The sequence below is a fragment of the Canis lupus genome, chromosome 23 (genome assembly GCF_003254725.2).
Source record: "Canis lupus dingo isolate Sandy chromosome 23, ASM325472v2, whole genome shotgun sequence".
Lineage (NCBI taxonomy): Eukaryota > Metazoa > Chordata > Mammalia > Carnivora > Canidae > Canis > Canis lupus.
Window position 1 is genome coordinate 51,973,900 of NC_064265.1, and position 27,992 is coordinate 52,001,891.

At 45.3% G+C, this 27,992-nt stretch overlaps 2 protein-coding genes across 22 annotated transcripts in view; both read left to right on the top strand.

Annotated features, from left to right (window-relative positions):
• The first annotated feature begins 1,258 nt into the window (after window positions 1-1,258).
• On the top strand, window positions 1,259-3,475 carry LOC125753423 (basic proline-rich protein-like). Its single transcript, XM_049099885.1, has 4 exons — window positions 1,259-1,379; window positions 1,897-2,062; window positions 2,561-2,795; window positions 2,870-3,475. Exons 1-4 carry the CDS (start codon window positions 1,259-1,261, stop codon window positions 3,473-3,475), a joined length of 1,128 nt encoding a protein of 375 aa, XP_048955842.1.
• Window positions 3,476-7,313: 3,838 nt separating this feature from the next.
• The window catches only part of MLF1 (myeloid leukemia factor 1), a 34,626-nt gene continuing 13,947 nt past the window's right edge, over window positions 7,314-27,992 (top strand). For 7 of the 21 annotated variants that reach the window (XM_025436165.3, XM_035704696.2, XM_035704695.2 and 4 more), the window contains exons 1-2: window positions 7,314-7,471; window positions 25,851-25,998. In XM_025436165.3, coding sequence (XP_025291950.3) covers window positions 7,425-7,471; window positions 25,851-25,998 — 195 coding nt within the window. In that variant the 5' untranslated portion in view covers window positions 7,314-7,424. Of the gene's footprint in view, window positions 7,472-16,702; window positions 16,721-25,850; window positions 25,999-27,992 lie in introns of those variants that run through there. The other 14 variants (XM_049100097.1, XM_049100096.1, XM_049100098.1 and 11 more) reach the window with 5 other exon arrangements.

Sequence of the window (27,992 nt, forward strand, 5' to 3'; positions counted from 1 at the left end):
AGGAGAGGACATGGTTGCAGTGAAAAAGGAGAAATTACTCCAAGTTAGAAAATTAAAGATTTCATTCTGACGAAGACCTGAAGGATAAGCTGGGCCCTGGAGCCACAAGGACTCACAGCCATCCACCTCCATCTTCCTGCTACTTGCTCTAAAAGGCTGGGAACTGTCACAGTCTAACCCAGGGAAGACTCTGTCTCTAAGAGACCCACGTGGCCCTGCACCTCAGTCTTACTAAAAATCCAGGCAAAATTTGAGCATCCTGGTTACCCTTCGACTTTCTCTGACCGTTATCTCTTCCTTCAGTGGAGAATTAGATGAATGAGCCAAGCCTTCCTTTGGCCACTGGCATCAACAGCCTTGTATCACCACCAGGATGACATGAGCTGGGACGTGCAAAGGTGACCGAAAGGGCACTTTCCTTACCTCCGAGAAAGCGCTGCACCTGCCAGTAAGGCCTTGCCCAGCTCTCTGGATCACTGAGTTCCCGGAGAGTCTTTGTTTTGCCATTCTGTACTGTTCTAGAAAGCACCACGTTGGACCTGAAAGACGCAGTCCACTTATCTGTGAGTAGATCCTACCCCAAATTTTCCTTTGGTTTGGGCATCCGGTGAAAATCTTCAAGTAAACAAATAAGATAGTAACAAGCTAGAAATGGAAAAAGACCAGTGACATTTCTGATCACTGAACTCTGGATGAATTGATTTGGAATTCTTGTACCCATGTTACTGCTTCCTTCTCCCTTTCCACCCAAAATTTCTTGTATGAGTGTTATGGAAGGAATTTTTTTTTTAAGATTGATTGATTTTAGAGAGAGAGAGCAGGAGGGAGGGGCCGAGGGAGAGAAAAAGATTCTTTTTATTTTTATATATTTATTTATTCATGAGAGAGAGAGAGGCAGAGACACAGGCAGAGGGAGAAGCAGACTCCATGCCGGGAGTCCAACGCAGGACTCGATCCCGGGTCTCCAGGATCGCGCTCTGGGCCAAAGGCAGGTGCCAAACCGCTGAGCTACCCAGGGATCCCCGAGAGAGAGATTCTTAAGCAGACTTTGCGCTGAGCAGAGAGCCAGACCTGGGGCTTGACTCAAGACCCTGAGATCATGACCGTGATGACCCTGAGACCACAATCCTGAGCTGAAACCAGGAGTCAGACGCTTAACCAACTGTGCCGCCCAGGCGCCCCTACAGAAGGAATTTTACGCCAGTTCTTGGCTAGTACTCAATTGATACGGTACTTGAATTATTTAGAAAAGGTTCCGATGACATTCTTTAAATGGAAGCGTGACTCCTTGGAACTCTGTTATGGAATGAGGAAAAAGCAAATCATCATCATGAGAAAAAAATTTGAGTCCTTACAGCAGAAGAGGAGTAGAAATAGAGGTAAGAAAGAACACTGGATTCTCATTATCTTCACCTTTTACCATAGGAATGGACATTGATCAGTACATTTAACTCTGGCGGGTTTTTTCTAAATCCAAGAAAATGCTCTATCCTCTGTATCTCTAAGTTATTCTCATTACATTTAGCCCATTCTTGACACAAAGAAAGCTCCCAGCAACTATGTCCCAATAAAAGAAGGATGAATCTGCCTTTGTCAAATGAGCCGTCTGTGTAACAGCCTGGTTAGTCCAATTACTCAGCTATTCGGAGCCAGTACTCCAGTGCACAGTACTCCAGTGCACAGGCTGGCGTGGGTGCGCATACTGGGAGTTGAAGGTGCACACGGCCCGTTCCCAGCGGCCTGAACATGGACACGACCCAGGTGTGGGGCGGGTGAACTGGAGAGATGGGGCCTGTACATCCAGTGGATCCGAGCCTCAAGGAGGAAGGGCCGGCGAGGGGAGACGCATCAGTCCAAGAAAGACCAACACCGGTGATGTCACATGTGGAATTTAAGATGCAAAACAAATGAGCGAAGACTTTAAAAAGAGAGGAGCCAAGACATCCTCGCTGCAGAGGACAGCACAGCGGCTCGCAGAGGGGGACCAGGTGATGGGGGACCAGGTGACGGGGGACCAGGTGATGGGTGATGGGGGACCAGGTGAAGGAGGACCAGGTGATGGGTGATGGGGGACCAGGTGATGGGAGACCAGGGGCCAGGTGATGGGTGATGGGGGACCAGGTGATCGGGGGCCAGGTGATGGGGGACCAGGTGATGGGTGATGGGGGACCAGGTGGCTGGGGGCGGTCCACCTGCCTGTCTGTGTCCCAGAAGAATACTGTCATAAAACTAAAGTGGAACTGAAAACATAATTAAGAAGGAAATGCTTTCCAAATACCAGCACTACAGATGAATGCGTACCATTGAAGATTTCTAGAGTTTTTTAGGCAAATTCTATAACTGGATCACGTTCCCCGACAGTGTGCCCTCCCCCTACTCCTTCTGCTCTAGTAGGTCTCATTGACCTGGAGAAGGTAATTTATATGATAACCAATTTATTGATAGTCCGAAAAAATACGTTTTCTGTGTATGTGAGGCGAAAATGCAAAGTCCTCTGGAATGATCATCCGCCATAAATACCGTTTTCTCCATGTTTAAAATATTTCTTTGAAAACCCCAGCGCGGCGGCCCTAGAGCAGCCAGGCCAGGTGCACCGCGGGGCCCCAGCAATTCCGCTCGCGCCTCGCCCGAAGGTGCTGCCGACCCGGTTGCATCCCCTTCCTGGACCTGAAACGCCTTTCTCGGTGTTTGCAGCCTCCGCAGCAGCCGGGCCCGAGCCCGGGAGCCGGTCGGTGCTGCCGAGCCCCGCGGAGGCGCTCGGGGGCCCCAAGGAGCTTCGGGAAGGCCCTAAAGACGTGCTTTTCCTCCTTTTTTTAGAAAAGCAAGCTTGGGCCTGGGGGCTCCGCGGTGAGCGTCCGCCTGGGCGCAGGCCGTGACCCGGGTCAGGGTGGAGGCCGCACTGGGCCCCCGGCGCCCGCCCCTGTGTCCTGAAAACGAGACGTTTTTACGCAGACCAGCAGCCCCCGCCCCCCGCCCCACTCGGCCGCGCCCACCTCGGGAGGCCCAGGCCGGCAGCCGGGTTCCCCCCAGGAGCCTCGTGGGGACGCGGCGGGGCGGCGAGTCCGGGGGCCCGGAGGACGCGGGCGGGGCCCGAGGCGGCGGTGCAGGCCCTGCGCAGCCCAGGATGCCCACCTGGGGCGCTCGCGGCTGCCGCCCCCGGCCGTTGCACAGGTTGCTGACGGGCGCCCCGCGCTCGGCCCCGCCCCCGCCCCCGCCCCCGCCCCCGCCGCCCCTCTGGTTGCAAACCGGGCCCTGCGGAGGTCACCGTGCAGGGGAGGCCACGCAGGGTCAGGGGAGCCGCCCCCGAGCCGTGTCCGTGCAAGGCCGGGCCTGGGGTGACACCGGGAGGGTGCCCGGCGCCCAGCGGGCGGCGACGGGGTGTCCCCTCGGGCCCCAGAGCGACCTCCGGCCTCCAGAGCCGCAGGGGGTCCCCGGGGCCCAAGGCACCCAGGCTGCCCTGCCACCAGCGCCCTAGGGCCGAGAGCAGCGCCTGAAGCTGGAGGGTAGATGCCGTGTGACTATAAAGGAGGAAAAGGAACAGAATTCCAAAAATGTCGCCTGGCCAACTTTCCGTCTAAAACCTAAGGCTCTGGGGCCCCTGGTGGCTCAGCGGTGGGGCACCTGCCTCGGGCCCAGGTCATGACCCCGGGGTCACGGATGGAGGCCCACATCGTCCCCCCGGGGAGCCTGCTGCTCCCTCTGCCTCTGTCTCTGCCCCTCTCTGCGTCTCTCACGGAGAAATAAATATTTAAAATTAAAAAAAAAAAAAAACTTGTATGGCCTTGAAACTAAAAACAATCCTTCTAAGACGGAAGCAGATTTTTTTTCTACATTTCAAATAATAAAAGCATCTAAGCACATGACAGAGGGATGAAGGCATTTCAAGTTCTTAATGTTTTCCAAAATAATCCCTTAACCCCCGGGCGGACGTCTCAAATCATTGGCTACGCAGCGGGACATCCACCCGCAGCTTGAATTCTCCCCGAATCTTATCAAAGATTTAAAAATAACTTTTAAAACAGCACTTGAGACGGTCACATTAAACCGCGTCTGAGAACAGATGACCTCAACAGCATTTCTTAAAGAACGCTCTCCACCCTTCAACTTGTTTCAGGCTCTCGGATTCTAAAATTTTTTCATTTTTGAGAAGAAGCAAAGACAGTGTTTCTCCGACGCACAAAAGAAACCGAGACAGTCACAAACATCAAAGTGTTGACTCAACAGGAAAATGCTGCCTGGGAAACTTTGGCCCGTAGAGGACAGGTCCCGGGTCTCGGTGACAGAAAGACTCAAAAATAGCTGGATGTTAAATCAATTTTTAAGACTAATCAAGACACGCACAAGAATGATCATAGCAGCTTTATTCTTAAAAGCCAAAAAAAAAGAAAACAGAAAAAAGTGGGAGCGAGAGGAGAGAGGAAGGAAAAGGAAGAAAAAGGGAAAAACCTGGATCCGTAGCTGAGAACCTCGAGGAAAATCCCTCTAATAGTTCAGCGCATAATAACGTCTCGTGGAGAAGGAGATCCTGGAAATGAAAGGGGCTCTGGAGGCTTCAGCCACCCCGCCGGGCCCAGCCCTGTAGGGTCTGAGTCCGGTCCCTAAAAAAAAAATTAGTAACATTTGTTTTTTTACATTGTCATTAAAACTGTCTGTGGAGTAAAAGTCTTTTATTCATTAAGTCACATTGTGGAGGTGCCCGGGGCTCAGTCGGCCTTGGGCTCGGTCTGTCCTGGGTCCTGAGTCCCAGGTCCTGGGGTCCTAGGTCCCAGTCCTGGGTCCTGGGTCCCAGGTCCCAGTCCTGGGTCCTAGTTCTGGGTCCCGGGTCTGAGTCCTGGGGTACTGGGTCCTGGGTCCTGGGGTCCTGGGTCCTGGTCTGAGTCCTGGGTCCCGGCCCCACCCTGAGACTGCTCCCTGCTCCGGATCAGGACCCCCCCACACAACCCTACTCTCTCACATATGTGCTTGCTCTCGCTCTCAAATAAATAAATGGTTTTTGTTTTTTAAGATTTTATATATTTCTGCATGAGAGATGCAGAGAGAGGCAGAGGCCCCGGGACACCAACGCGGGACTCCATCCTGGACCCCGGGGTCATGGCCTGAGCTGGACGCTCCACCACGGAGCCCCCCAGGCGTCCCTGGGGTTTTTTTAAGTGACATTTTTGTAGTTTTCCAGGATAATTAAAACATCTCCTCGTGTGCTGGCATCAAACCGCGGCCTGGTGTTCCCGGGTAGGCCCGGCCACGGGGGTGGGGGTGGGGGGGTCGCGGCCAACCCCCCATTGCCCCCTGCCCGGCGCCTGGAACCCGGAGGCGGCCTGTGCCCCGACAACCCCCAGCCTGGGCCGCCCCTGCAGAGGAAGAGGAGCCCCCGCCGCGGCCCCTGCACCCGCCAGCAAACAGTGGCTGCCCTGACCCCATTCACAGCCGACCCGAGGCCCTGCCCCTAACCCTGCTCTGTGCCTCCGTTGCTCCCTCGTGGGCTCCAGCTGCTCCCCCCTTTCCTCCACTGACCACCCCCCTCTTTTTTAAGCCCTTGGGATCCCCAGGTGACCCCACGACTAACCTGCACTAACCCGGACCACAGCTTTCATGTTTTCACAACGTGAGCCTGAGAAAAATCCCCATGGGAACGAGGGGGACATTCTCTCACAAGCTGCTTTATTCCACTTGTGGACAAATGTAATACTCTGTTATCACCAGCAATCTGCCCCATTTCCTGCCAGGCTGTTTTCAGGGGGGAGGAGGGAAAGGAGCAGAGGGAGAGAGAGAGAATCTTAAGCTCCATGACCAGCCCTCGCCAGAGGTCACGACCTGGGCCAAAATCAAGAGTTGGATGCCCCACCGACGGAGCCACCAGGCACCCCTGTTTTAGTTTTGGAAAAAAAAAAAAATGTAGCCCTCTTTAGCATCTTGGGTTGTACTATTTTATTTTTTATTTTTGGGTGTCGGGAGGGCTGTACTATTTTAAAGAGGAAATAATTTCAAGACTTCTAAAACATTTCTTTTGCCTTGACGCTCATCTAGAAATGCCCGCTAAGTACGTGCTCCGTGAACCCCATCCTGAGGCCAGAGGAAGAGAAAATACCCGGTTCCCTGGAGAGGCGGCTTGGGCCTCACTGGACAGTGGAAAATCTGCTCCAGGGCACAGGAGGCTGCTCGCAGACTTGGCTGAAGGTAGGGAGGTGGGAGGACCACAGGATTGAATTTCCAGCTCCCAAAATAGCCCCGAGGACTCCTGTCACCTCAGATCAGGGCCTGCGGGCTTCTTCCCGCTGGAAGAGCGCCAGCTGTCTGGCCCCCGCCCGGAGGCCCTGCGGAGCCTGGGGGGCCCTGCCTGCAGAGGACAGCCCTAGAAGGGCTGCGGAGGTAGACATACAGGGTGCACCCTTCTGCATCGCCCTTGACACCCTTATCCTTCTCTTTAACGTCCCCTTTTTCTCCTTGCCCTGCACCTGCCTTTAGACTAGGACAAGGCCTCGGGACAGGGTCTTCCAAAGCCTGGTCACACTCGCAGCGCCGTGGCACGTCCTTACCCCACAGCATGTCCAGATCCTTCCTGCACTGGTTTCTCCATCACCTCCCTTCCTCACTTACATTTGTAAAGACCAGTTACCAACGCATAGCACCGACCTAACACCCTTCTCACGTGCACGCAGAGGGCTCACACATAAAAATGATTAAAACCACAACTGTAGAGTCGCGGAAAGGGGCGCTTGCTGCAGGCCTGGGCCAGAGCCCTCGGGCCCGGGGGTGCGGACACCTCCTGGCATTACAGTGACACTTGTTCCTTGAAACGGAGACTGGAAACAGGACCAGAAAGAGAGCAAGTCGCTCATCTTGTCTTTAAATGCCGCGTCCACGCATCACGCAAGCATCCCCGGCTTGGGGAACACGGAATTTCGGACCCACGGGAGGGAGGACGTTTGGGAGCCTCCTAGGCCTCATTTCCCCGACGCACTGGGCGTCCGGCCGGTGGCACCTTCGTCCCCGCGCCCTGCACAGCCGTGGCCGCGCCCCGGGCGCCCCGACGCCAGCCCCTGACCCGCCTCCGTTTCCCCGAAAAGAGCCTTGGGGCTGGAGCCGCGGTCGCGCCGGGGGTGCCCTCCGCGCCCCTGCAGCCCCGAGCAAACGGCCGCGCCCCGAGGGCCGCCCGCGCGGGAACCCGCCCCCCGGCCCCCGCCCTCGCCCTCCGCCCTCCGCGGCGTCGGCGGCCGTTGCCATGGCAGCGGCGCATTGTTCCCGCCCCGCCGCGGTGACGTCGGCGGCGGCGGCCAATGGGGGAGCCGCTCGCGCCGCGCCCCGCCCCGCCCCGCCCGCAGCGGCCCGGCCCGCGGGGGAGGGAGGCGGCTGGGGTCGGGGTCGCGGCCGCGGCGGCGGTGCCCCTGCTCCCGGGTGTCCGCGGCCGCCGCGCGGGCCGAGCCACGATGTTCGGGACGCTGAGCAGCAGCTTCGAGGACGACCCCTTCTTCTCGTGAGTGTCGGGGTCCGGGCCGCGGGGAGCTGCTGCAGGGAACAGTGCGCGTTGCCGCGGGGAGGGGGCGAGAGGGAACCCCAGGGACCACGGAGACGGCGGGAGGGAGGGGAGGGGAGGGGAGGGGAAGGGAGGGGAGGGGAGAGGTGTGGGGGGAGAGAAGATGGGGGCGGTGGGAGGGAGGGAGGGGGAGGAGAGAGGGAGGGGAGGGGGAGGTGGGGGGGGGAGGGGAGAGGAGGGGAGGGGAGGGGAGAGAAGTTGGGGGCAGTGGGAGGGAGGGGAGGGGAACGTAGAGTGTGGGGGAGGAGGGGGTGTGGGAGGGAGGGGGAGGGTGGGGAGAGAAGACAGGGGAGGTGGGAGGGGGAGGAGGGGGCGATGGGAGGGGGTGTGTGGGAGGGAGGGAAGGGTGGCAGGTGGGGGGAGGGAGGAGAGAGAAGACGGGGGAGGGAAGGGAGAGGAGGGGGTGCAGGAGGGAGGGGGAGGGGAGCGGGATCTGGGAGCGCGAGGGCGCAGAGGGGCGAGCAGGCCCCCCTCCCCCGCCCCATCCCCCACCCCCTCCCCGACCGCCCCCCCCCCCCCCACCGGCGCGGGCTGCGGGGTTGGCAGGTGGGGGTCCCCGTGGGCGCCGCGGCCGCCCAGCAGCCGGGCCTTCTGCCCATTGGACCCGCTCCACGACCTGTTTCAGTTCCGATGAGAGGCGGGGAACGTCTTCCAAGATGGCAATCGCTCGACCTGGAGCACATCCTGACTATTTTTACGATCGTATTTACTTATCCTGAGACACACAGAGAGGCGGAGCCCCGGGCCGCGGGAGCCGCCCCCTGCAGGGAGCCGACGGGGAGGGGGCTCGGTCGGGGCCGGGGTCGCGGCCGGGCCGGGGCGGACGCTCCCCGCCGAGTCGGTCACCCGGGCGTCCTAGGAAACGTTTTTGAGACCTGGTTTTCAGGGTCTGAGTTCCTGAGCGCCCCAGGGCTGGAGAGCTGTGTCTCACCTGAGGCGCCCCGAGGTTGCCAGGCCCAGGCGCACTATTTGTTTCCTTCGCTGTCGCCAAGGGAGGCCTGGGTCAAAAGTTGGGGCAGGGCAGGGCAGGGCAGGGCAGGGCAGGGGGGCATCCAAGGACCCAGGTGAACGGATGTGCAGCCGTGGACAGCTCCAGCCTGACGCCTTAGGAAGAAAGCATCCAGGACTTAATCAGTTTGTAATTAAGAAGTTTGTAATCGAGTTTTCTTGTGTGTGTCTTTTTCGAGTTTTTTGTTTTAGTTCTTCCTTTGGAGATTATACAAAAGTGGTAACACAATCTAGTTGGAGTCCTGACACAGGAAGATTTGTGAGACTTGGCCTCCTAATATTTTGATCTATTCTATATAGATCAGATATATTTCTATCTATGCAACTCGGAAACATTTTTTTAAGTTTGAAACCGTCAACTTTAAAAACTTCGTTGTTGTTTCTAAAGGAAACTTTTGTGTTGGCTTGCAGGTGTTAGTACTATTTTTAAACCCAATAACATGAAAGTGACAATTGAAAGAATAATTAACGGTAAAAGATAAAATGGTGAACGTAGAGAAATACAATATATTTCATTTTAAAGGTTGTGAATTACAGTTATGGGGTGTGTGGATTCAGGCAAACGTAGTATGCTGTTTGAGTTGACTTGTTACGAGTTGTTGGGACATTTACAATTGATGCATTTTAACAAATATGACATTTTGTGCTATATTATGATTTGCTCTTTTGAAAGCCTCTGACAGTAGGGACTGAATATATCCATAGACTAAGTGAGCTGTTGAAATGATTCTTATGTAATTATGACATCACTACAACGGGTCATCGTTAAGAAGATTATGATAGACGGCTTTTGAGTTGCATTATGTCCTCAATTATATCAAAAACAGCGATGGCCTTAACTAAACTGTGAGTGTATAATTAGTTCCTTCTTTAAAACGTGGAGCAAAAGTGTAACTTAAACTCTTGGTAACTGTCTGAGTAAAGGCGATGAACCCAAGAGTCAGGGTCAGAAATAGTAACAGACCACAAATAGTAGGCACACATCAAAGAGCACCTCCCTGTGCTTAGGATGGGGGGACCCGGCTGCATGTTAGCCGGTCTTTCAGTCGTCACTCTCCGTAGCCTTTGTCAAATGCAGGCAGCCATCTCCCAAAAATTTAAGATAAAATTATTGTAATCGACTTTATAAAACAAATTCATGCTTATATTTTCGTTGCTCCACATTTACCTGGTGAGAGTAAACATCCTGCGGTGGGGACGGGACGGCGGGGGAGGAAGAAAGTGTGAGTTTCTCTTTATTTCAAGTAATCTGTCACTTGACCCACCCCTTTACTCTGACCCCAGGCCGAATGAGTGTCCGTCACTTAATGTCAGTCCAGCACAAGAAATTCTTAAAGGTTATAGACTCTTTGTCAAATCATTCATTGACCTTAACGCGGAAGGGTCGCACGCTCACCCTGTGTGTGACTGTCAGCCCTGTTGCTGACAGTACGTGTCACCGGGGCCTTTACTGCTGACTTAGTATCTGACATGTAGAAAGTACTCCGTGAGTATAGTTTCACGAGGACCTGGTGTCCTTTACACTCTGTGTCGTAGCTAATCTTGTATTTAGTTGATGCTGAAAGCATTTGCGTTCAACATAGGCCGTTGTTGATGTTGACACTTTCTAACTTGAACACCACCATCGTCTAAATAACCACTAGTTCAGTATCCAGGATATCGATACAAGCGCACTCTACTAATCTACTGATTATTCCAAAGTGGGCAGACGAATACTTTTTGGATATAAAATTAGAATTATTAAATAATTTGAGACTGGTAAAGTACTGTAATCAAATTGTCAGATATTTAAAAGATTTGAGTAAAACAAAGAAAACAGGGATCCCTGGGTGGCGCAGCGGTTTGGCGCCTGCCTTTGGCCCAGGGCACGATCCTGGAGACCCGGGATCGAATCCCACATCGGACTCCCGGTGCATGGAGCCTGCTTCTCCCTCTGCCTATGTCTCTGCCTCTCTCTCTCTCTCTCTCTCTCTCTCTCTCTCTCACTATCATAAATAAATAAAAATTTTAAAAAAATTTAAAAAAAGAAAACAATTAAAATCTGTAGTCTTGAATTTAAATATGTTCATTTTCAGCGTTTGCCCTAAATGTTGCACCTTAACTGTTTCATCAGAAAATTAAAAGGAAACTTTATAAGTGATATGTTGAAATTTAGTGGGTTTTTTTAAATATCTGGAACTTTTTTTCGCACCTGATGTTGCAGAGCTGAATGAAATTCGGTGAAAGTTGCCATATAAAAAAAAAATGCCATATAGCATACCTTCATATATACCTTTTTAAGTAACTAATGCTTGTAATTTGGTTCAAAACACAAAAGCTAAAAGCTGGCACTTCTGGCACGTGGTTTACTCTCAAGGTAAATGTTGAGAGTAACTTTCCTCCCCGGCCGCCCCCGTCCCCACCGCATTATGTTTACTCTCTATATAGGTAAATGTGGAGCAACGAAATTATAAACATGAATCTGTTTTATAAAGTTAATTACAATAATTTTATCCTAAATTTTTATGATATGGCTGCTTGCATTTGAAGAAGGCTACGGAGAGTGACGACTGAAAGACCGGCTGACATGTAACCATGGTCCTTTCTATCTTTCCCATTTATATTCACTCAGGAAAAATAGAAATAATACTTATGTATGGACAGGAAAATTAATTAGAGGTTCAAATGATTTTAGTATCCTATATCCTAAAAATATTGATTATTTGTATCTGGTAGAGTCTAAAAGTTTCTACATTGTGCAGAAACATGAACTTTGAATCCTGAGCTACAGAAATAAAAAGTCTGATTACGCGAGTCTACGAAGGATATCTACGTTACCACGTATGAGCTATTAGATATTAAAGGCTCAGAAGCAGGTCGGCAAATCTGTGAGCCTTATTTTTAATTATACATCACTAGCCTTTCCTTCAGGGCACCATATGTATGACTAGTCTTTGGTCAAAGAACCCCTGCATATATTCACAAGATATTACTTTTTCTATTTCTTTGCTTTTAGCAGGAGCTAAAACTTAAATATCTATAATCTTTTTAAATTTAAGAAATGTTTTTATTTTATACTTTGGAGGTAGTTGAAGGACACTGGCTTTGACTTACTGACTGAGTTGAAAGTGAATATATTCCATGTACAACATGGGCCTTGACTGATATTTTCTTGATTGGGAATATTGTCAATAAAGAGGACACAAAATCACCTTTCTAAATAAACTTTTGTGAGCAATGGGTGTTCAGGGTTACGCCCATCCTTGTTTTCAAGTCTGAAGTCGTCTTCGCCCAGATGACATGGTTTAGTGCTAATTAGTAGCCTGCAGCCTAAACCTCCAATTTTAATCATTTAATAAAGGCAGCTTGAAAGTACTCAGCTAAAATTTAAGGTTTTGATTTTCAGGATCCCATTTTATGCTAAGACACCTCATGCCTACTGTGATTTTTAGCACCTAAAAAATTTCTCAGAAATATTGCAATATAGGTATTTCTTATAAATGAACTTTGAAGATTTCAGGGTCATATTTGATAGAATGAGGTACTAGGAGCCTTGAACTGACAGATTTCCTAGGGTAGACCTTAGGGCGTCTGTGGTTCATTAGGGACAAACCACGTAGGGCCCAGGAGACAACGTGATCATGACGCCGTGGGGGATCCAGGAAGGCCATTTGGTTGCACCGAGTCCCACCGTAATGCTTAGTTCTATCTGTGAGCATCGTACAAATCCACAGGAAAGAAGGGGGTACTCCTGGGATGGGGGCGCCGTAGCCATCCCTAGGGCCCCCTTAATATTAAGGCTTCTGCTGGGCCCGGGCCGCGTGGTGGGGCGTCCGCCTCCGGCCCAGGCCGTGCCCCGGGTCCCGGGATCGAGGCCCCGTCGGGCTCCCCCCGAGCCTGCTGCTCCCTCTGCCTGGGGCCCTCCTCTCTCTCTGGGTCTCAGGAATAAATAAATACAATTAAAAAAAATTTTAAAAAAAGGCTTCCGCACACCACCACTTTAAGCTGTGCTTTTAAACGGTGGGGAAATCAGGAGTTCGGGTGGAGCCGCAAGGCGCGCTGCCCGCGTCCTTAGGCTTCGGGAGGTGCCCGGCGGGGCCTCTGGCTTCTCTGGGACGTGCCAGGCTTCACTTCTAGAGTCCACACTTGCTCACCCGGGCGTGTCCCTATAGACTTGCACACCCCATTGGACCTAGGGATCATTTCTTTAGGGTCGACAGGGAGAACCATCTGCTGACAGGCTCCTGCTGCCACCGTGTCCGTGCAGGGGACTTCCTTGACGACTGGGACTCGCGCCAATGACCGAAGGCCCTTGTGGATAAAGAACAATGTATTGCTGGTTCCCAAAGTATGATACTGGCCAAATAAAATAACTGATCCATATGTTTGCATATTTGAGAGAGTCTTAAAAATTTTATTTTGTGATAGCTTGTGAGAGGAGGAGTAGAGAACGCACATATGGTGCCAACTTTCGTTCCGATTGGTTGTGTTTTGGTCAGCAGTCCTAAAGAAGGTAGGATGGCCATCGTAACAGCGGAAGTAAATGTTTCCTGATTTAAATGAAAATGCACCCTCGTGGAAAATCTGAAAACTGTAGAAAGTTTGGTAAAAAGAAATCATGCAACCAAGATTTTATCTTTTTGGTGTATTTTGTTTCCAATTACCATATATGAAAAATATTTTCCAAAATTAAAACAAAGCTTTAGGAGCATAAGCACAGTTTTTCCTCTACATATACCACAATCATTTTCCTCGTCTTTAGATATTCTTGAAAGTATGAATTTAGTGTCTGCAAAGTATTGGATCCTGTGGATGTACAAAGAATCTTTTTCATATAAATCTTTAACCACATTTCAAATTATTACATCAGATTAGTTTATTAGGTTATATATATGAAATGATTGGTTTATAATGCGTGAACTTTATAAAGCCTCGTCATATTTCCAATTTATTTTCCTGGAATGAAACATTAATTTTCAAGAGAATAATATAAATAGGTAGAAAAATATGAAAATGATTGACTTCTCACCTGAGAAAAGAAACTTTGCATCAGGTTACTTTTCAAAGTAATAAAATAGCTCCTTGCTACCACAAGAGATTTTTGGCTTTGATAGAAAAGAATCCAGGCTTGAACAAGAGAACTTTTAAAGTCTTTATCTCTGAGCAGCTGGTGTTCTGGGTAGACAAGAATTGATCTCAGTTCAGGCCCAGCCAGATTTCTTCCTGAATGGCTCAGACAGGTGCAAAAGCCAGACTGCGAGTGCCACTTTGTCTTAATGCTTTTCCCAACAAGCAGGCTTTTGTTCACGTCACTCAAAAAATAAAGATGTTTTTAACGGTTGTTCTACACTCTACATATAAATATACCTACTTCTATTTAAATAAAGAAAAACCTGGGCAACATGTTAAATGAGCCACATTTAGTTGTTGAATCTGTAGCCCAATTATAATGCGATCAGAAAAATAAATCTCACTAAATTTTACGTTTCTTTGGGAAAATAATAGCTACGTAATTCTCACTTATTCACAGAACAAAATCTAGCATTCTCTGAAGCATGTTTCTTCCTTGCAATTGAATCTAAAGGGCAAGTTGACTGGCTTTCTTAAGTGACTGCATATTAGTAAGAATGAACATTTTAATCTCTACACTTGTACCCATTTTCTAAGCTGTAAATGTCCAGTGAATATAGAGCTCTAAGCAAAAGGACTGTCTCCTGAATCATCCACTTTAAACCATCAGGTGATGGGATCCCTGGGTGGTGCAGCGGTTTGGCGCCTGCCTTTGGCCCAGGGTGTGATCCTGGAGACCCGGGATCGAATCCCACGTCGGGCTCCCGGTGCATGGAGCCTGCTTCTCCCTCTGCCTGTGTCTCTGCCTCTCTCTCTCTCCATCATAAATAAATAAAAATTAAAAAAATAAATAAACCATCAGGTGGTATGAAATCCTCTAACTTCACATAGTTCTGTTTCTTTATGTTCTTTAAGATTTTTTAACGAAACATTTCAGACATGTGCTACAGAAGTATAAGAATTGTCTATCTGTCACCAGAGTTTCAAAATTTATACTTACTTTATCCATCTCTATTTCTGCGGGTATTTCCAGTGTATTTTATTTTATTTTTAAAGATTTTATTTATTTATTCATGAGAGACACAGAGAGAGAGAGAGAGGCAAAGGCACAGGCAGAGGGAGAAGCAGGCTCCATGCAGGGAGCCCGACGCAGGACTCGATCCCGGGTCTCCAGGATCACGCCCTGGGCCAGAGGCAGACGCTCACCCACTGAGTGTCCCACTTGTTTGTTAGAGTTTGTTTTTAGTTGGAAGGAATGAAAGATGTATAATATCTAAATAAAGCTAATGTCTGGTGTCTTCATTTTATTATATTTACTGAGTGAATTTAGCATAATTACATTTTTCCAGTTAATACTCAACATTTACCTAAAGTGACTCTTCATTCTGAGAGATTCAGTTACTAATTTGGTTAAGAAAATTGGGTTTTCCTGTAGAAATTTTTGTATTCTCTTGCAATAAGAGTATCTTCAGCCTGCACACACTGGAGAGAGCACTTTTTCTTTTCTTATGACTTTGCATAAAATTTGTCAGTGAGCCGGGAAGAGGCTGGAAAGTACAGCAGTGTTCCCTAAGTGGATTGATAGGTAGAGGACAAGAGAGTTATGGCAGGAGAGGAAATGGAGAAGTAAGAGCACTGGCATGTTACAATGTTTAGAGTATGGATTTGTCCAATGTGTGATTGTAAAGTGGTTATCACTCATCCTGACCCGCAGTGGTCCTAATGCGAAGGTGGTTGGAAACGACCACGTTGGTCAGGTATGCAGAGGACCTGCTATTTATATTGAAGTCATTGCTAACTATCTTTTTCTATATAACAGTTGTTTCTAGACAAGAATAAACAGATCCGTAGAATAAAGCAGTCTAGAAACACTCGCATATACAGCCACCCTATTAGATTTATTTAGAGAATACACATCTTTTTTATTTTTTTAATACTTTGTAATACCATCAAGTGTGCCTGGGCAATGGCACTGCTTTCTGAGAAGATTAACTTGTGGGTGATGGAACTGTTGACACCTTGTTCTTTATTTTTAGTAAGACATCACTGCTGAGATCATGTGTTTCTGAACTGCAAAGCAGTGATTTAATTTAGTTAACCACAGTAGTTAAAAAAAATATTCTTTAGGGATCCCTGGAGGGCTCAGTGGTTTAGCACTGCCTTCGCCCCAGGGCGTGATCCTGGGGTCCGGGATCGAGTCCCACATCGGGCTCCCGGGGCTCCCGGCGTGGAGCCTGCTCCTCCCTCTGCCTGTGTCTCTGCCTCTTTCCCTCCCTCTCTCTCTCTCTGTCTCATGAATAAATTTTTTAAAATTCTTTAAATAAGTTAAAAACATTCACCGTTGCACCATATATGGTAGAGTCAATCATTCAAACAATCTATGTAACAAATTTCTGCATTCAGTTTATAGAAGCTGTGTCCCAAGTTTAATTAAGGCAATAAGGCTTCAGAACTACTCAATGTTTTTGGAGTACAGTTTGTGCCTTAATGTATTAAAACTAATACCTAACTAATAACAGCTGGGAAACAGTACTTTATTAAAACATAAAATTTAGTAGCATCTCACCACACTTTGACAAATATACTCTTAGGGTTTTCACAGAATAAGATAAATTGGCATGCTTTATTTTACAGCACTTTAGTGGGATTGCTAAGAGATAAGCTTTATTACTATTAAGGAAGAAAATCATGTTTATACAGACTGGAGTGAACATTTGCATATGATTTGGAATTGTAGGACTCTTTTCCCATGTCAATTTTCCATATTTACATGTGCACTCTAAGACATTAAAATTGTTTAGAAATCTTAAAATTCAGTAACATCCAACATTTGGTAATTAATACCTTATTATGTAAAGTATCAAGGTGCTTTACATTTTCAAAAGTGTGTTTTTGGAATATGTAATACGTGCTTATGGCAAAAACCGAAGGTACAGATGCGTACGTGGTTAAAAGACTCGCCCACACAACAACGTGAATATACCTAACAGTAAACTGTGCGTTTAAAAATGCTTAAGATAGAAAAAAATGCTCAATGAGTTATACAATTATCTTTATGTTCCTTTCTGATGTTCTGTATTTCAATAAAATAGCCAAACAAACCAAACTGCCTCTCACCTTCGGCCCTCAAACGTGAGTTTCTTTATACAGATGGAGGTACGCGGTATGTCCTGTTAATCCTTCCACGTCAGCGCCTAAATACCTGCCTTGCTCTTTTAAAGGCAGCATGATACTCCACTTAAATTCTTTTAAAAGTGCTGAAAAGTTTTTAATGGCTCTTTTCCGATCCTTTTTTGGTTGTTATCCATCAGTTAGTAAAGAAACAGCTGCGGGCTAATTTTGGATGGTGGAGTGAGCAAGGGAGCTTCGTTCCTTTTCCTCAAGAAGCTTTAATCTAGCAGAAAAGACAATATTTTCTTTATGTCGTTTTATTATCAATAGTCTTCTAAAAAGGACTAATAAGAATACCAAGACTAATTTTAACTTGAATTTTTAAGAATTTCCCCTCTTTGAGAGAAAGTAGGAGATCGTGAAGAGCACTTAAAAGAAAAATGATAAAATAGTTGAATAGTCACTGCTTGGAAGTGCTGCAGCGGATCGGATGGAGCCGGCGAGGTAGGTGCGCATCCCCACCACGGCGGCTCCCCACATTCACTTTACTGAGTCGGGCCGAAGAGAGTCGATCACGGGCTCGTGGTGGTGGCGGCGTAGGAGACAAACTGCAGTTTGAACTTGGGGGACCGGCCAAAGCCGCACCAGAAGCCCGGACGCTCCCGGGGCCCCCGCGGGGCCCTTCCCCGCCGCCCGCTGCCCGGCCCGGTGCTCCACAGAAGTGACACGGGGAGTTACGCAGGATTTTCATGACCCAAGACTAAATTAGCAACCGAGGAATCTTCTAACAGATGGGACGAAATCCCAGAAGATTCAAAGTTCTGCAAGGAAGGAACAGATAAAAGAGTGACACGCAAAGAAAGAAACCGTTTAAGAACAACTTCTAAGACCAAAGCCTGAAATCCTCAGACTGCACATTGGAAAGGGAAACTTGAGGGGTGTGAGGATTTTTTAAAAAAAAATTCTATACCTGGATGCATAATAATTTCAACAGATTAAAAAATAGGAAAGAATCCTGGGTCTTCCAGAGAGCATGGACTCTTTAGGAAGAATGAGAACCAGGTTGTCGTCACGCTCACCTTAACGCTAGGAAGAAGGCGAAGCAATGTACGTCCTCCAAATGGTGAGGGAAAACGATCTAGATTTCTCTGCCCGGATAAGCATTGTTTCAGTTTGTGTGTGAAAGAGCCTTCGATAGGACTCCTGAAAAGGTACTGTGCTCAAGTTAGATGCTAGAATCCAGAAAATAGCAAGAGACAAGAGCTCATGGTTATTCAGAACCAAACCAATGTCCATCTTTCTCGATGGAGGGAGACTGAACCAAAGCACTCGCCACCTCCTTTATTCTTCCCCTGGAACCAGAGTTCACCCTTTTCCTCCTGAAGGTAGCACAGGACCGATAAAAACCCGACTCACGTCCAGCCCAGTCCTGATGTTTTGAATTTGGATGACTTGGAGAATAATGGCTGTGCCTTTGATAGAAAAAGAGACATAAAGAGGAAGAGAGGGCCTAGGGAAAAGACCGCGTTGGAAATGGTGAGGACTTGCTGTGATGGTAGTAGGCTAGTGTCCAAAAGTTATTTTTATTTGTAATTTATACTCTGAGTATTTTAGAAAGTATTACAACTTCCTGGCCAACAGGAAGTTGAAAATTGGCTTTAGCCCTAAAAAGGTCAGGGCTCTGTTCCCACTTCCTGGCACATCGGTATCCTGCCTTTTACATCGGTATCCAGTAAATATTTGTGAGATACGTGGAGACCATTTGTATCAAAACAAGTAGAAATTGAACTAGAGGTCCTTGATAAAGTAGTGGAGGAGTACACTAGTGTTTGTTCATGTGAGGTTCTTGGAAGTCAGCATTAGGATTAATAGAAGAGCTTGCTTAAATGCAGATTATTGGGCCATACCCCAGATATGATGAATCAAAAATCCTCGGGTGTAGGCTTCAGGAATCTGCATTTTAATAAGTACCTCCAGTGATTTTTAAGCATGTGCAAGTTAAAAGGAATAGTCCCCCCCCCCAAAAAAAAAAAAAAAAAAAAAAAAAAAAAACAGGAATAGTCCCACAGAGGCAACAAAGGGTAAAGCCCGGAGAAAGTACAGATCTCCCTCATTTTAAGATGGAGTTACATGCATCCTGGTAACCCCACTGTCAATAGGGAATTATGTAATTTGAAAATGCATTTAATTCACCTAAGCCACTGAACCCGATGGTAGCCTAGCCTGCTTTCACATGCTCAGAACACTTACATTAGCCTACAGTTGGGCAAAATCATCCAACATAAAGCCTACTTCCCAGTAAATTGTTGAAATCTCATGTAATTTATTGAATCCTGTACTGGAATAAACAATGGGATGGTCGGAGGGGTACGGAGTGGTCACCCGTGTATGGGTTGTCGGCCTTCAGGAGCGTGTGGCTGCTGCTGCTGCTCCGCACCACCGGGGAGCATGGTACCACGTGCTGCCACCCAGGAAATGATCAACACTCAAAGTACGGTTTCCGCCGCATGTGTAGCATTGTCAGACCATCGTAATTCCAAAAGTCGTTAAGTCAAGCCATCGTAAGTTGGGAACTGTATGTCTTTAGGAGACAGTACTTTTGAACATTTTAATGTCACTCGCAAAATTTGAAAATATTTGCAAAGGAAAGATGAAAGCCAGAAGTAACCAGCGCCAGTCAACATCCGGACCACTAGGTATCTCTACCTGTAACACTCAGGAAGCTCTGTCAAGGGTGAGAAGGAAAATGGAAAATCAAAGGAGAGTGTAAAGGAGACCTTTATCCAACAAGACTCTGAACAGTGCATTGCTGCTGAGTGTTCAAGGACTAGGAATGAGCTTTGGGTTTCAGTAAACAGAAGGTTGAGGGCATCCTTGGAGTTTTAATGCAGAAGTGATAGGAAGGGGGCATCCGTATAGTGTAGTAAAGGGTACGGGTGTGCATGACCCCTGGAAGGTGTGAACTGCTGAAGGGAAGGGGACGGTAACTCGGAGTCTCAGGACATGGGTTGGGTGGGGCCGGAAGTAGAGTAAACGCCTTGCTTTGCTTCATTAAGAGCAGGGAGTAGTTTTCATTGGTAAAGATTTCTTTTCTTTTCTTTTTTTAGGATTACTTTTTTTTTTTCTTTGTCATCATCTAGAGTGTAAGAAAGGACCTCAAAAGTCACCTTGAATTATAAGAAAAAATAATGGTTGCAAATCAGGCCATTCAGTGCAGAGAAGATGCTGCCATTGGGGTGGATACTTTAGGAGCTGATGCTTTCAGGATCTCTTGGCTTCTCGTAATTTAGGTTTATGTTCTTTAGGACTGTCTTAATCATCAGTCATGGACACCCCATTCGTGTTCTAATGCCAGGTTAATCACAGGCTGTATTTTATAGCATTTCAATCTTCTAAGACTATTTTATACAGACTGGAAGGAACAGTTGGAAATTGCTTTAAATAATGTGATTTTAGGAATATATCTGTAGTAGGTGGAATAGTTCCCTTCCCCCCAAGATGTCCATGTCCCAGTCCCCAGAATTTGTGAATATTTTACCTGACAAGGAGGAATGAAGGATACAGATGAAATTGAGATTATTAATCACTTTAGAATAATCTTAAGAGAGTAACCTGGGTTACCCAGGTGGACTCTATATAATCACAAGGATTCTTTAAATATGAGTCAGATTTGAAGATGCTATGCTGCTGGCTTTGAAAATGGAAAAAAAGAGAGCCACAAGCCAAGTAACATGGGCAGTCTCCCGAAGCTTGAAAAGGCAAGGAGGGAACTAATTTCCCCTACAGACGCCAGAAGGAAGCCAGGCCTGCCGACACCTTTATTGTAGCCATTCTGGACTTCGGATCTCCTGAATTGTAAAAGAGTAAATTTGATGTTGGTGTTTCTTTTTTTTTTTTTTTTTTTTTAAGATTTTGTTTATTTATTTATTTATTTGAGAAAGAGCAGGAGCAGAGGGAGAGGGAGAAGCAGGCTCCCTGCTGAGCAGGGAGCCCAACTCGGGACTTGACCTCAGAACCCTGGGATCACAACGTGAGCTGAAGGCAGATGCTTAAGTGACTGAGCCACTCGGGCGCCTCCTAATATGTTGTTTTAAATCACCAGATTTATTTATTTATTTATTTATCTCAAATTTTTATTTATTCATGATAGTCAGAGAGAGAGAGAGAGAGGCAGAGACACAGGCAGAGGGAGAAGCAGGCTCCATGCATCGGGAGCCCGACGTAGGACACAATCCCAGGTCTCCAGGATCACGCTCTGGGCTGAAGGCAGGTGCTAAACCACTGCACCACCCAGGGATCCCTAAATCACCAGATTTATGGCAATTTCTTACATTAGCTAAACGAATATAATATCCAAATCCTATCATCTTAATTTTAAGAACATACGAGTGTCATTTCTCTGTCAGGCTATATGTTCCTCTAGACCGGTAGTCAACTTCTGTGCTTGACACACAGTGTACATGCTACGTGTTTATTGAATTTGAACCATTCTGTATATCAGATGGCTTCTCCACCATTTTGGGGGGAGATTTGCGTACCATTTTTAAAGTCTCACTCACCTGGTACATGCTACATAGAGGAGCATTGCAATGAAACCTGCAGTTCTGAACGTCTTCCTTAGTGACTTCTGATTGGAGAAGGGGTACTCGGTTACACCAGAGTTGGCTTTCTCTGGCCCAACTGTTGTGATACACAAGACTGATGTCTTCTAATCAACAGTTTCATGGGCTTCTTGTGCCTCAGTTTCAACTGCTCTTGAGTAAGACCGCCTGTCTGAGAAATCTCATCCTCCTGAGGTTTGTAGAAGCTTGTATTTTATTTGTACCATCCCAAACATAGTCTCAAAATTTGGTGAAAATTAAAAAAAAAAAAAAAAGTTCTCACATTGCTGAAATAGACCTACAGATAAACTACTTATTTTTATAGATTTGCATTCATTTCCCTCCCAGTCTTTAGATAAAAACCAACAAAATTGAAGACTCAGAATGGGGGCAGTTTTAGATGTGTTATGCACCGTTCCTTGGGACGTAATGTGTTGGTTATCTATTGCTGCTGTAATTTAGTATCTTAAAGTGATAAACATTTATTATATCATTTTTTTGTTGGTTAGAAATCCAAGAGCAGCTTACCTGGGTGGTTCTGACTCAGGGCTTCTTAAGACGCCGCATCAAGTTGTGAGTCAAGGCTTGACTGATGGAAGATTTACTTCCCAGTTGTTTGATATGGTTGTTGACTGGTCTCCAACGTCTGCTTCCAAGCTCATTTATGAGGGCCTCCCAGGCCACCTCACAGCATGGCAGCTGCCTGCCCCCGAGCGAGTCATCTTGCTGAGACAATACCCAACCAGAAGCCACGTTCTATTAGTTCTATTAGAGACGAGTCAGTAAATCCAGCCCATCCTTGAGGGAAAGGGATCATTGGGGCCGTCTTAGAAGCTGCCTACCCCTCATATGAATTAGTGAGGTCATTCGTTTACCAGAGACTAGATAATCAAGTTTAAAATATTCCTAACTAGGGATCCCTGGGTGGCGCAGCGGTTTGGCACCTGCCTTTGGCCCAGGGCGCGATCCTGGAGACCCGGGATCAAATCCCATGTGGGCTCCCGGTGCATGGAGCCTGCTTCTCCCTCTGCCTGTGTCTCTGCCTCTCTTTCTCTGTGTGACTATCATAAATAAATAAAAATTAAAAAAAAATATTCCTAACTAAAATTAAATTCAATAATATCAAAAACATTTTGTGAGAAAACAGCAACTAAATCTCTCATATTAGAAAATATAAAATAAAAAATGGAAGCCTTTTAACTTTCACACAGGAAATTCAGAAGGTACATTAAAATAACACAATTTACTTTTTTTAACCATACTTCCCTCAGATGATCTACTTCAACTCCCTGTTCTAATTCTGTCCATTTTTTTAAAGATTTTATTTATTTATTAATAGAGACAGACATAGAGAGAGAGAGAAGCAGAGACACAGGCAGAGGGAGAAGCAGGCTCCATGCAGGGAGCCCGACGTGGGACTCGATCCCAGGACCCCGGGGTCACGACCTGGACTGAAGGCGGCGCTAAACCACTGAGCCACCAGGATGCCCTTTTTCCTTCATTTTAAAAATTGTACTTGCCCTTAATCTAAAAATAATTGAAAGCAGCTTATAGAAATACTTAAAGTGTTATGAGAATTGAAATTAAAGATGAAGGGAAAGGTGGAGATAGAAAACTAAGTCAGAAATAAGACTACTACAGAAAGGTCATAGTCTGGTGAAAACTGAAGACTATGGGTCTAACAAAGACCCATAGCTATGTGGCTGAGTAAATTAATGTTAAGAAAATGAAAAGGCGAGATCAAGACTAGGGAAAAATACAAGACAAATATCTAATAAGAGTCTTATGTCTACAAAATAGAAAGAATTCTTATAAGTCCATAATAAGACAACCCAGTTTTTTAAAATAGGGAAAAAAATTGAACACATGTTTTATCAAAGATCTTTGAATGACATGCAAAATATAGGATACGGGGGCAGCCCCAGTGGCCCAGGGGTTTGGCGACACCTTCACCCCAGGGTGTGATCCTGGAGACCCGGGATCGGGTCCTGCGTCGGGCTCCCTGCGTGGAGCCTGCTTCTCCCTCGGTCTGCATCTCTGCCTCTCTCTCTGCGTCTCTCAGGAATAAATAAATAAAATCTTTAAACTATATATATATATTTTATATATAATCTGTATTTTATATATATAATATTTAATATATATAGGTATATATATATAGGATACTATTATGCCACCACACAAATGGCTAAAATTAAAAAGACTAACAATACCAGTTATCAGTAAGAATGTAGCACTAGAACTCTCAGGTCAGCATTTTTAATAAAATTAAACAATCACACGATCCCACTCCTTGTTATTTTACCCAAGAGAAATGAAACTGTCTATACACAGAGAACAGTAGATGAATGTTCACAGCAGTTTTATTCGTAATAGAAAAAAACTAGAAGCAGTTTTCTGATTACACTGTGATGTAATCCCGTACATACAGCGTGCCCTGCGGTAAGTCGGAATCAACTGATGATCATGGACCCACGTGGATGACTCACAATGCATTACGCTAGGTGGGAAGAGAGCATTGTGTGTGATTCGTTATGTGACACTCTGAAAAGGTGGAACTATAGCGACGGCCTTTTTTTTTTTTTTTTTTTTTTTACTACCCTCATGGTAGTACCTAGGGTTAGAGGGAGGTAATTATCTGCAAAGAAGCAAGAGGGAACTTTGGGGGTGATGGAAATGTTCTGCGACAAAAAATGGAAATCTTTGTGGTCATGGTTGTGACATGTACGTTTTTCAAAATTCATCTAACTGTAGGATTAAAATGGATAAATCTCATATTTAAATTATATGTAAATAAGCTGAATTAAAACAAAAACCTCTTTATATACACAAGCACAGATCCAGTTAAGTGGTTTGTTAATCCTGCACTTGAAGGTTTTTGTTTCATTTTTTTTAAGCTCCAAGGTGATGATATGGCTAAATCTGAGCTCGCTCGAGATGCATTTATGATACACATACTGCATAATTCAAAGGAAAAGCTTTTTCTGCCTGGGATTACTGGGGGAAGATCAAATTTTTGAACTCCCTCATGATGGCGTTAGAAGATTAGAGTTTAGAATTAGAAGTGGGAAGGAGGATGGAAGGAGGATGGAACTAAGGTGAGGAAGTCTTAGGGGGCGCCGCTGCCCTTGTACGGGCGCTCTCCGGTGATGTGCCCGAGTTCTCCGGTGAGCAGTAGGGAGGTGACCGGCGGGTCAGGGTCATGCCAACTGAAGCGAAGCTGGGAAAGCACTGTAGTAAGGCGATAAAACTTTTACATTCTTGAATGGGACTTGGGGTGAATGGGATAACATCGGTTAAGAACACTAATATTTATACACATGGAAAAAGGCCTAAAACATGTTTTTTCTATATGAATGTTATTTAAAAATGAGAGATATTTAGTTTTAATGCTAGAATAATAGGGAGTTCACGAGTTAGGAAGAGAAGGTACAGAAGTGAACATGCGGCATAGTCTGGGGGCCGCCGGACACCTCAGAGTCCCTGCTTTGGCCTCAGCAACAGGATGTGCAATATGAGCCTCATTTTACAGCCGTGGAAACTTGGGTTCAGAAAGAAAGGCTCGGGTTCTAATTAATGCAGAAACCACATGCTATTCCTCAAAGGTTGGTGAAGGGACCCCTTGGGGTAAGATCACCAGGGATGCGTTTCCACGAAGCTCACCCGGAACTGGCAGATTGGATTGAGGTGGTGTTGGGGAACAGAGTCTGCATTTCTAACCTGTTCGTTGGTTGCTTTGGTAATTTAAAAAAAAAAAAAAAAAAAAAAAAACAAACCTTGAGAATAGCTATCTTAAGACTTAGGAAATATTTTTACTATTTCAGATAGTAAAAATCATTTATTATGTTTTCTGATATTAAGAGTTCTTAGAGACAAAAGTTAGCCTCGTAAAGGTGATCTGTAGCTTTATTTTTGACAATGTACAGTGCTCCTATTTCATAAATAAGAGTTAAAAAATAAAGCCGGCATTCTTTATTGGTTAAAGAAATAAATAATAAATTCTAATTCTGAACTAGAATTTATATTATTGGCTGCCTAAAATGACCTCCACCTGGTGGCAGTATTTTTCAGTCCTTTTTGTGCTATTTCCCTTGGTGCTGGCTTAAGCTACCTGAGATGGGTTACTTTGCATTTGTCACTTTTATACAGTACGAGAGAAATAAAGGTGCATTTTTATTATATATAGATTAATGATAGTAGGTAGCAAATGGAACAGTTTTTGCGGGCAGCCCAGCTGGCTCAGCGGCTTAGCGCCACCTTCGCCCCAGGGTGTGATCCTGGGGTCCCAGGATCGAGTCCCACGTCGGGCTCCCTGCAGGGAGCCTGCTTCTCCCTCTCTCTCTCTCTGTGTCTCTCATGAATGAATAAATAAATAAAATTTTTTTAAAAAGGAACAGTTTTGTTCTTTGTGAGATGATTCGATGCATCTACACTCTTCTGTCTAACAAGCATGTCAGATGGCTCAAAATAATTCTTTGTAGTATTTAGCTGCCTGTTTATTATTTAAATTCCAACACTTACTCTTGGATGATTATATGTATTTTCAACAGTGACTCCTTTATTGCACACCGAGAAAGTATGCGTCAGATGATGAGAAGTTTTTCTGAACCTTTTGGAAGAGACTTGCTCAGCATCTCTGATGGTAGAAGACAAGCTCGTAATCGTATGAGACACGATGATGGCGAGAGCTCCTTGGCTGTAAGTTCTTTATTTTAAGTTAGTGAGAAGGTCCTATGGAATTATGGAATTTAAAGAAAATTATTACAGAAGAATATATTTATGACGTTAGGATATGAATAATGCTTGTGTCCTAGAAATACCTTATATAAAAAGGATAGACCTGCCAGGAAGCTGAATCCTTCAACAATGAATTGTTGGCTGTGTGGGATTCCGCTGCACTACCGAAACTTTAGGACCACAGAGTCCTAGATTATAAGCCAAACCTAAAGCGTTATCTTTCATATGTGTATGTAGTTTGTTCTGCACGGCTACCTTGAGCCTTCAAAACTTAGATTAATTTTTAACTCTATTTAGAAGTTTTGCATAACCACAGTATATTTTCATAGGTTTCATCTGAGAGCAAACCTAGAAGGTTACAAACATATTTAACTAAAAAAAAAAAAAACCAAAAAACAAAATCCAGGATGCTTTATGTATTAAAGGATGCTTATGTATTTAATAAAGAGATTAAAAATCTCTTAATTACCTGTGTTTATTTTATTTATATTGCTTTTCAGCCTCAGGAATTATAATTCTAGAATATAAATCCACAGGGGTTTCTAGTTTTGTTTTCTATTAAATACTTAATTTTTGCTATTATATAAGTCTTTCATACTTAATATGTCATAGGTATCACAACCTAGGGAAGAAAAGGTGAGCCATGTCTCACCAGTATAAATTATAAATATACAGGAAAAAATGAGTTTTGGCTAAAAGAGAGGCTGAATATTTCAAATACTCCTAATGAGTTTGATGTTAAAATTACATTTACCATTTTTTTTTTACATTTACCATTTAAATGAAATTTTCATATTCTTTTTCATGTTATTCCAATATATATTACTCATATTCAGTTTTTTTTTCTTTCAGTTAGATTTTCCAAGGAATGTATTGGTATATATATATATATATTTTTTTTTTTTTTTTAATTCTAGGGCTATCAAGTTCCATAGAAGTCTAAAATTAAGATCAAAGGAAAAATTATCAAGGGGGGCAGAAAAATCAGTTAAAGACATTCTGAAATTCTATCTTCCACGTGAGCATTGAAATAATTTGTGTATCTGCTATAAACATAGCAAGGCAGAAGTAGGGCTCTACATAGTCCTTGGTATTTATGTGCATAAATGAGCTACTTGTAGATTTTGGGGAAGAAGTAAGAAGTGACAATTTTGTTCCCAATGGGAAAAGACATATATCAACTATCTTAGAATAGGGTTGGGGCAACTGAGGGATGAGCTTAAGGGGGGCACGTGATGTTATAAGCACAGGGTGTTATATACAACTGACAAATCACCAAATCCTACCTCTGAAACTAATAATATGCTATATGTTAATTAATTGTATTTAAATAAAATTAAAATTTTAAAAAGCAGAAAAACAAATCTTAGAATGCTATCACCATTGCACTTTTTTCTTGTTCAAACTGTATGAAAACCCTTTGTCAGACAAGAGTACTGAGTACTGTCCTAGGACACTAATGATTTTTAAAATAGGGGCGCCTGGGTGGCTTAGCGGTTGGCGTCTGCCTTCAGCTCAGGACGTGACCCCGGGGTCCTGGGATCGAGTCCCACGTCGGGCTCCCTGCATGGAGCCTGCTTCTCCCTCTGCCTGTGTCTCTGCCTCTCTCTCTCTCTCTCTCTCTCTCTCTCTCTGTCTCATGGATAAATAAATAAAATCTTTTTAAAAATTTTTAAAAATAATTTTTAAAATATAGAATATTTATAGCAGAGTTACAGCAGATTTTCCAAGGAACGTTCAGCCACTCTTTTAGCCAAAAATTTTATAATTTATACTGGTGAGAAATGGCTCTCCTTTTATTCCGTAGGGTGTGATACATTTGACATGTGTGTCTTAGTGTGAAAGACTAAATGTAATAGTGAAAATAAATTTAAACAAAATAACCAAACAACTTGAACTTTCCTAAGTCAGTGTTTTATAACTAGATGTGAAGGTAGGAACAGAAATTAGAAGTT

Coding starts and splice junctions, on each gene's coding strand:
- LOC125753423 (XM_049099885.1), top strand. CDS start 1,259: ATGACATTCTTTAAATGGAAGCGTGACTCCTTGGAACTCTGTTATGGA. Junction 1,380..1,896: donor GAAGAGGAGTAGAAATAGAG/GTAAGAAAGAAC, acceptor GTGGAATTTAAG/ATGCAAAACAAATGAGCGAA. Junction 2,796..2,869: donor TTCGGGAAGGCCCTAAAGAC/GTGCTTTTCCTC, acceptor GCCTGGGCGCAG/GCCGTGACCCGGGTCAGGGT.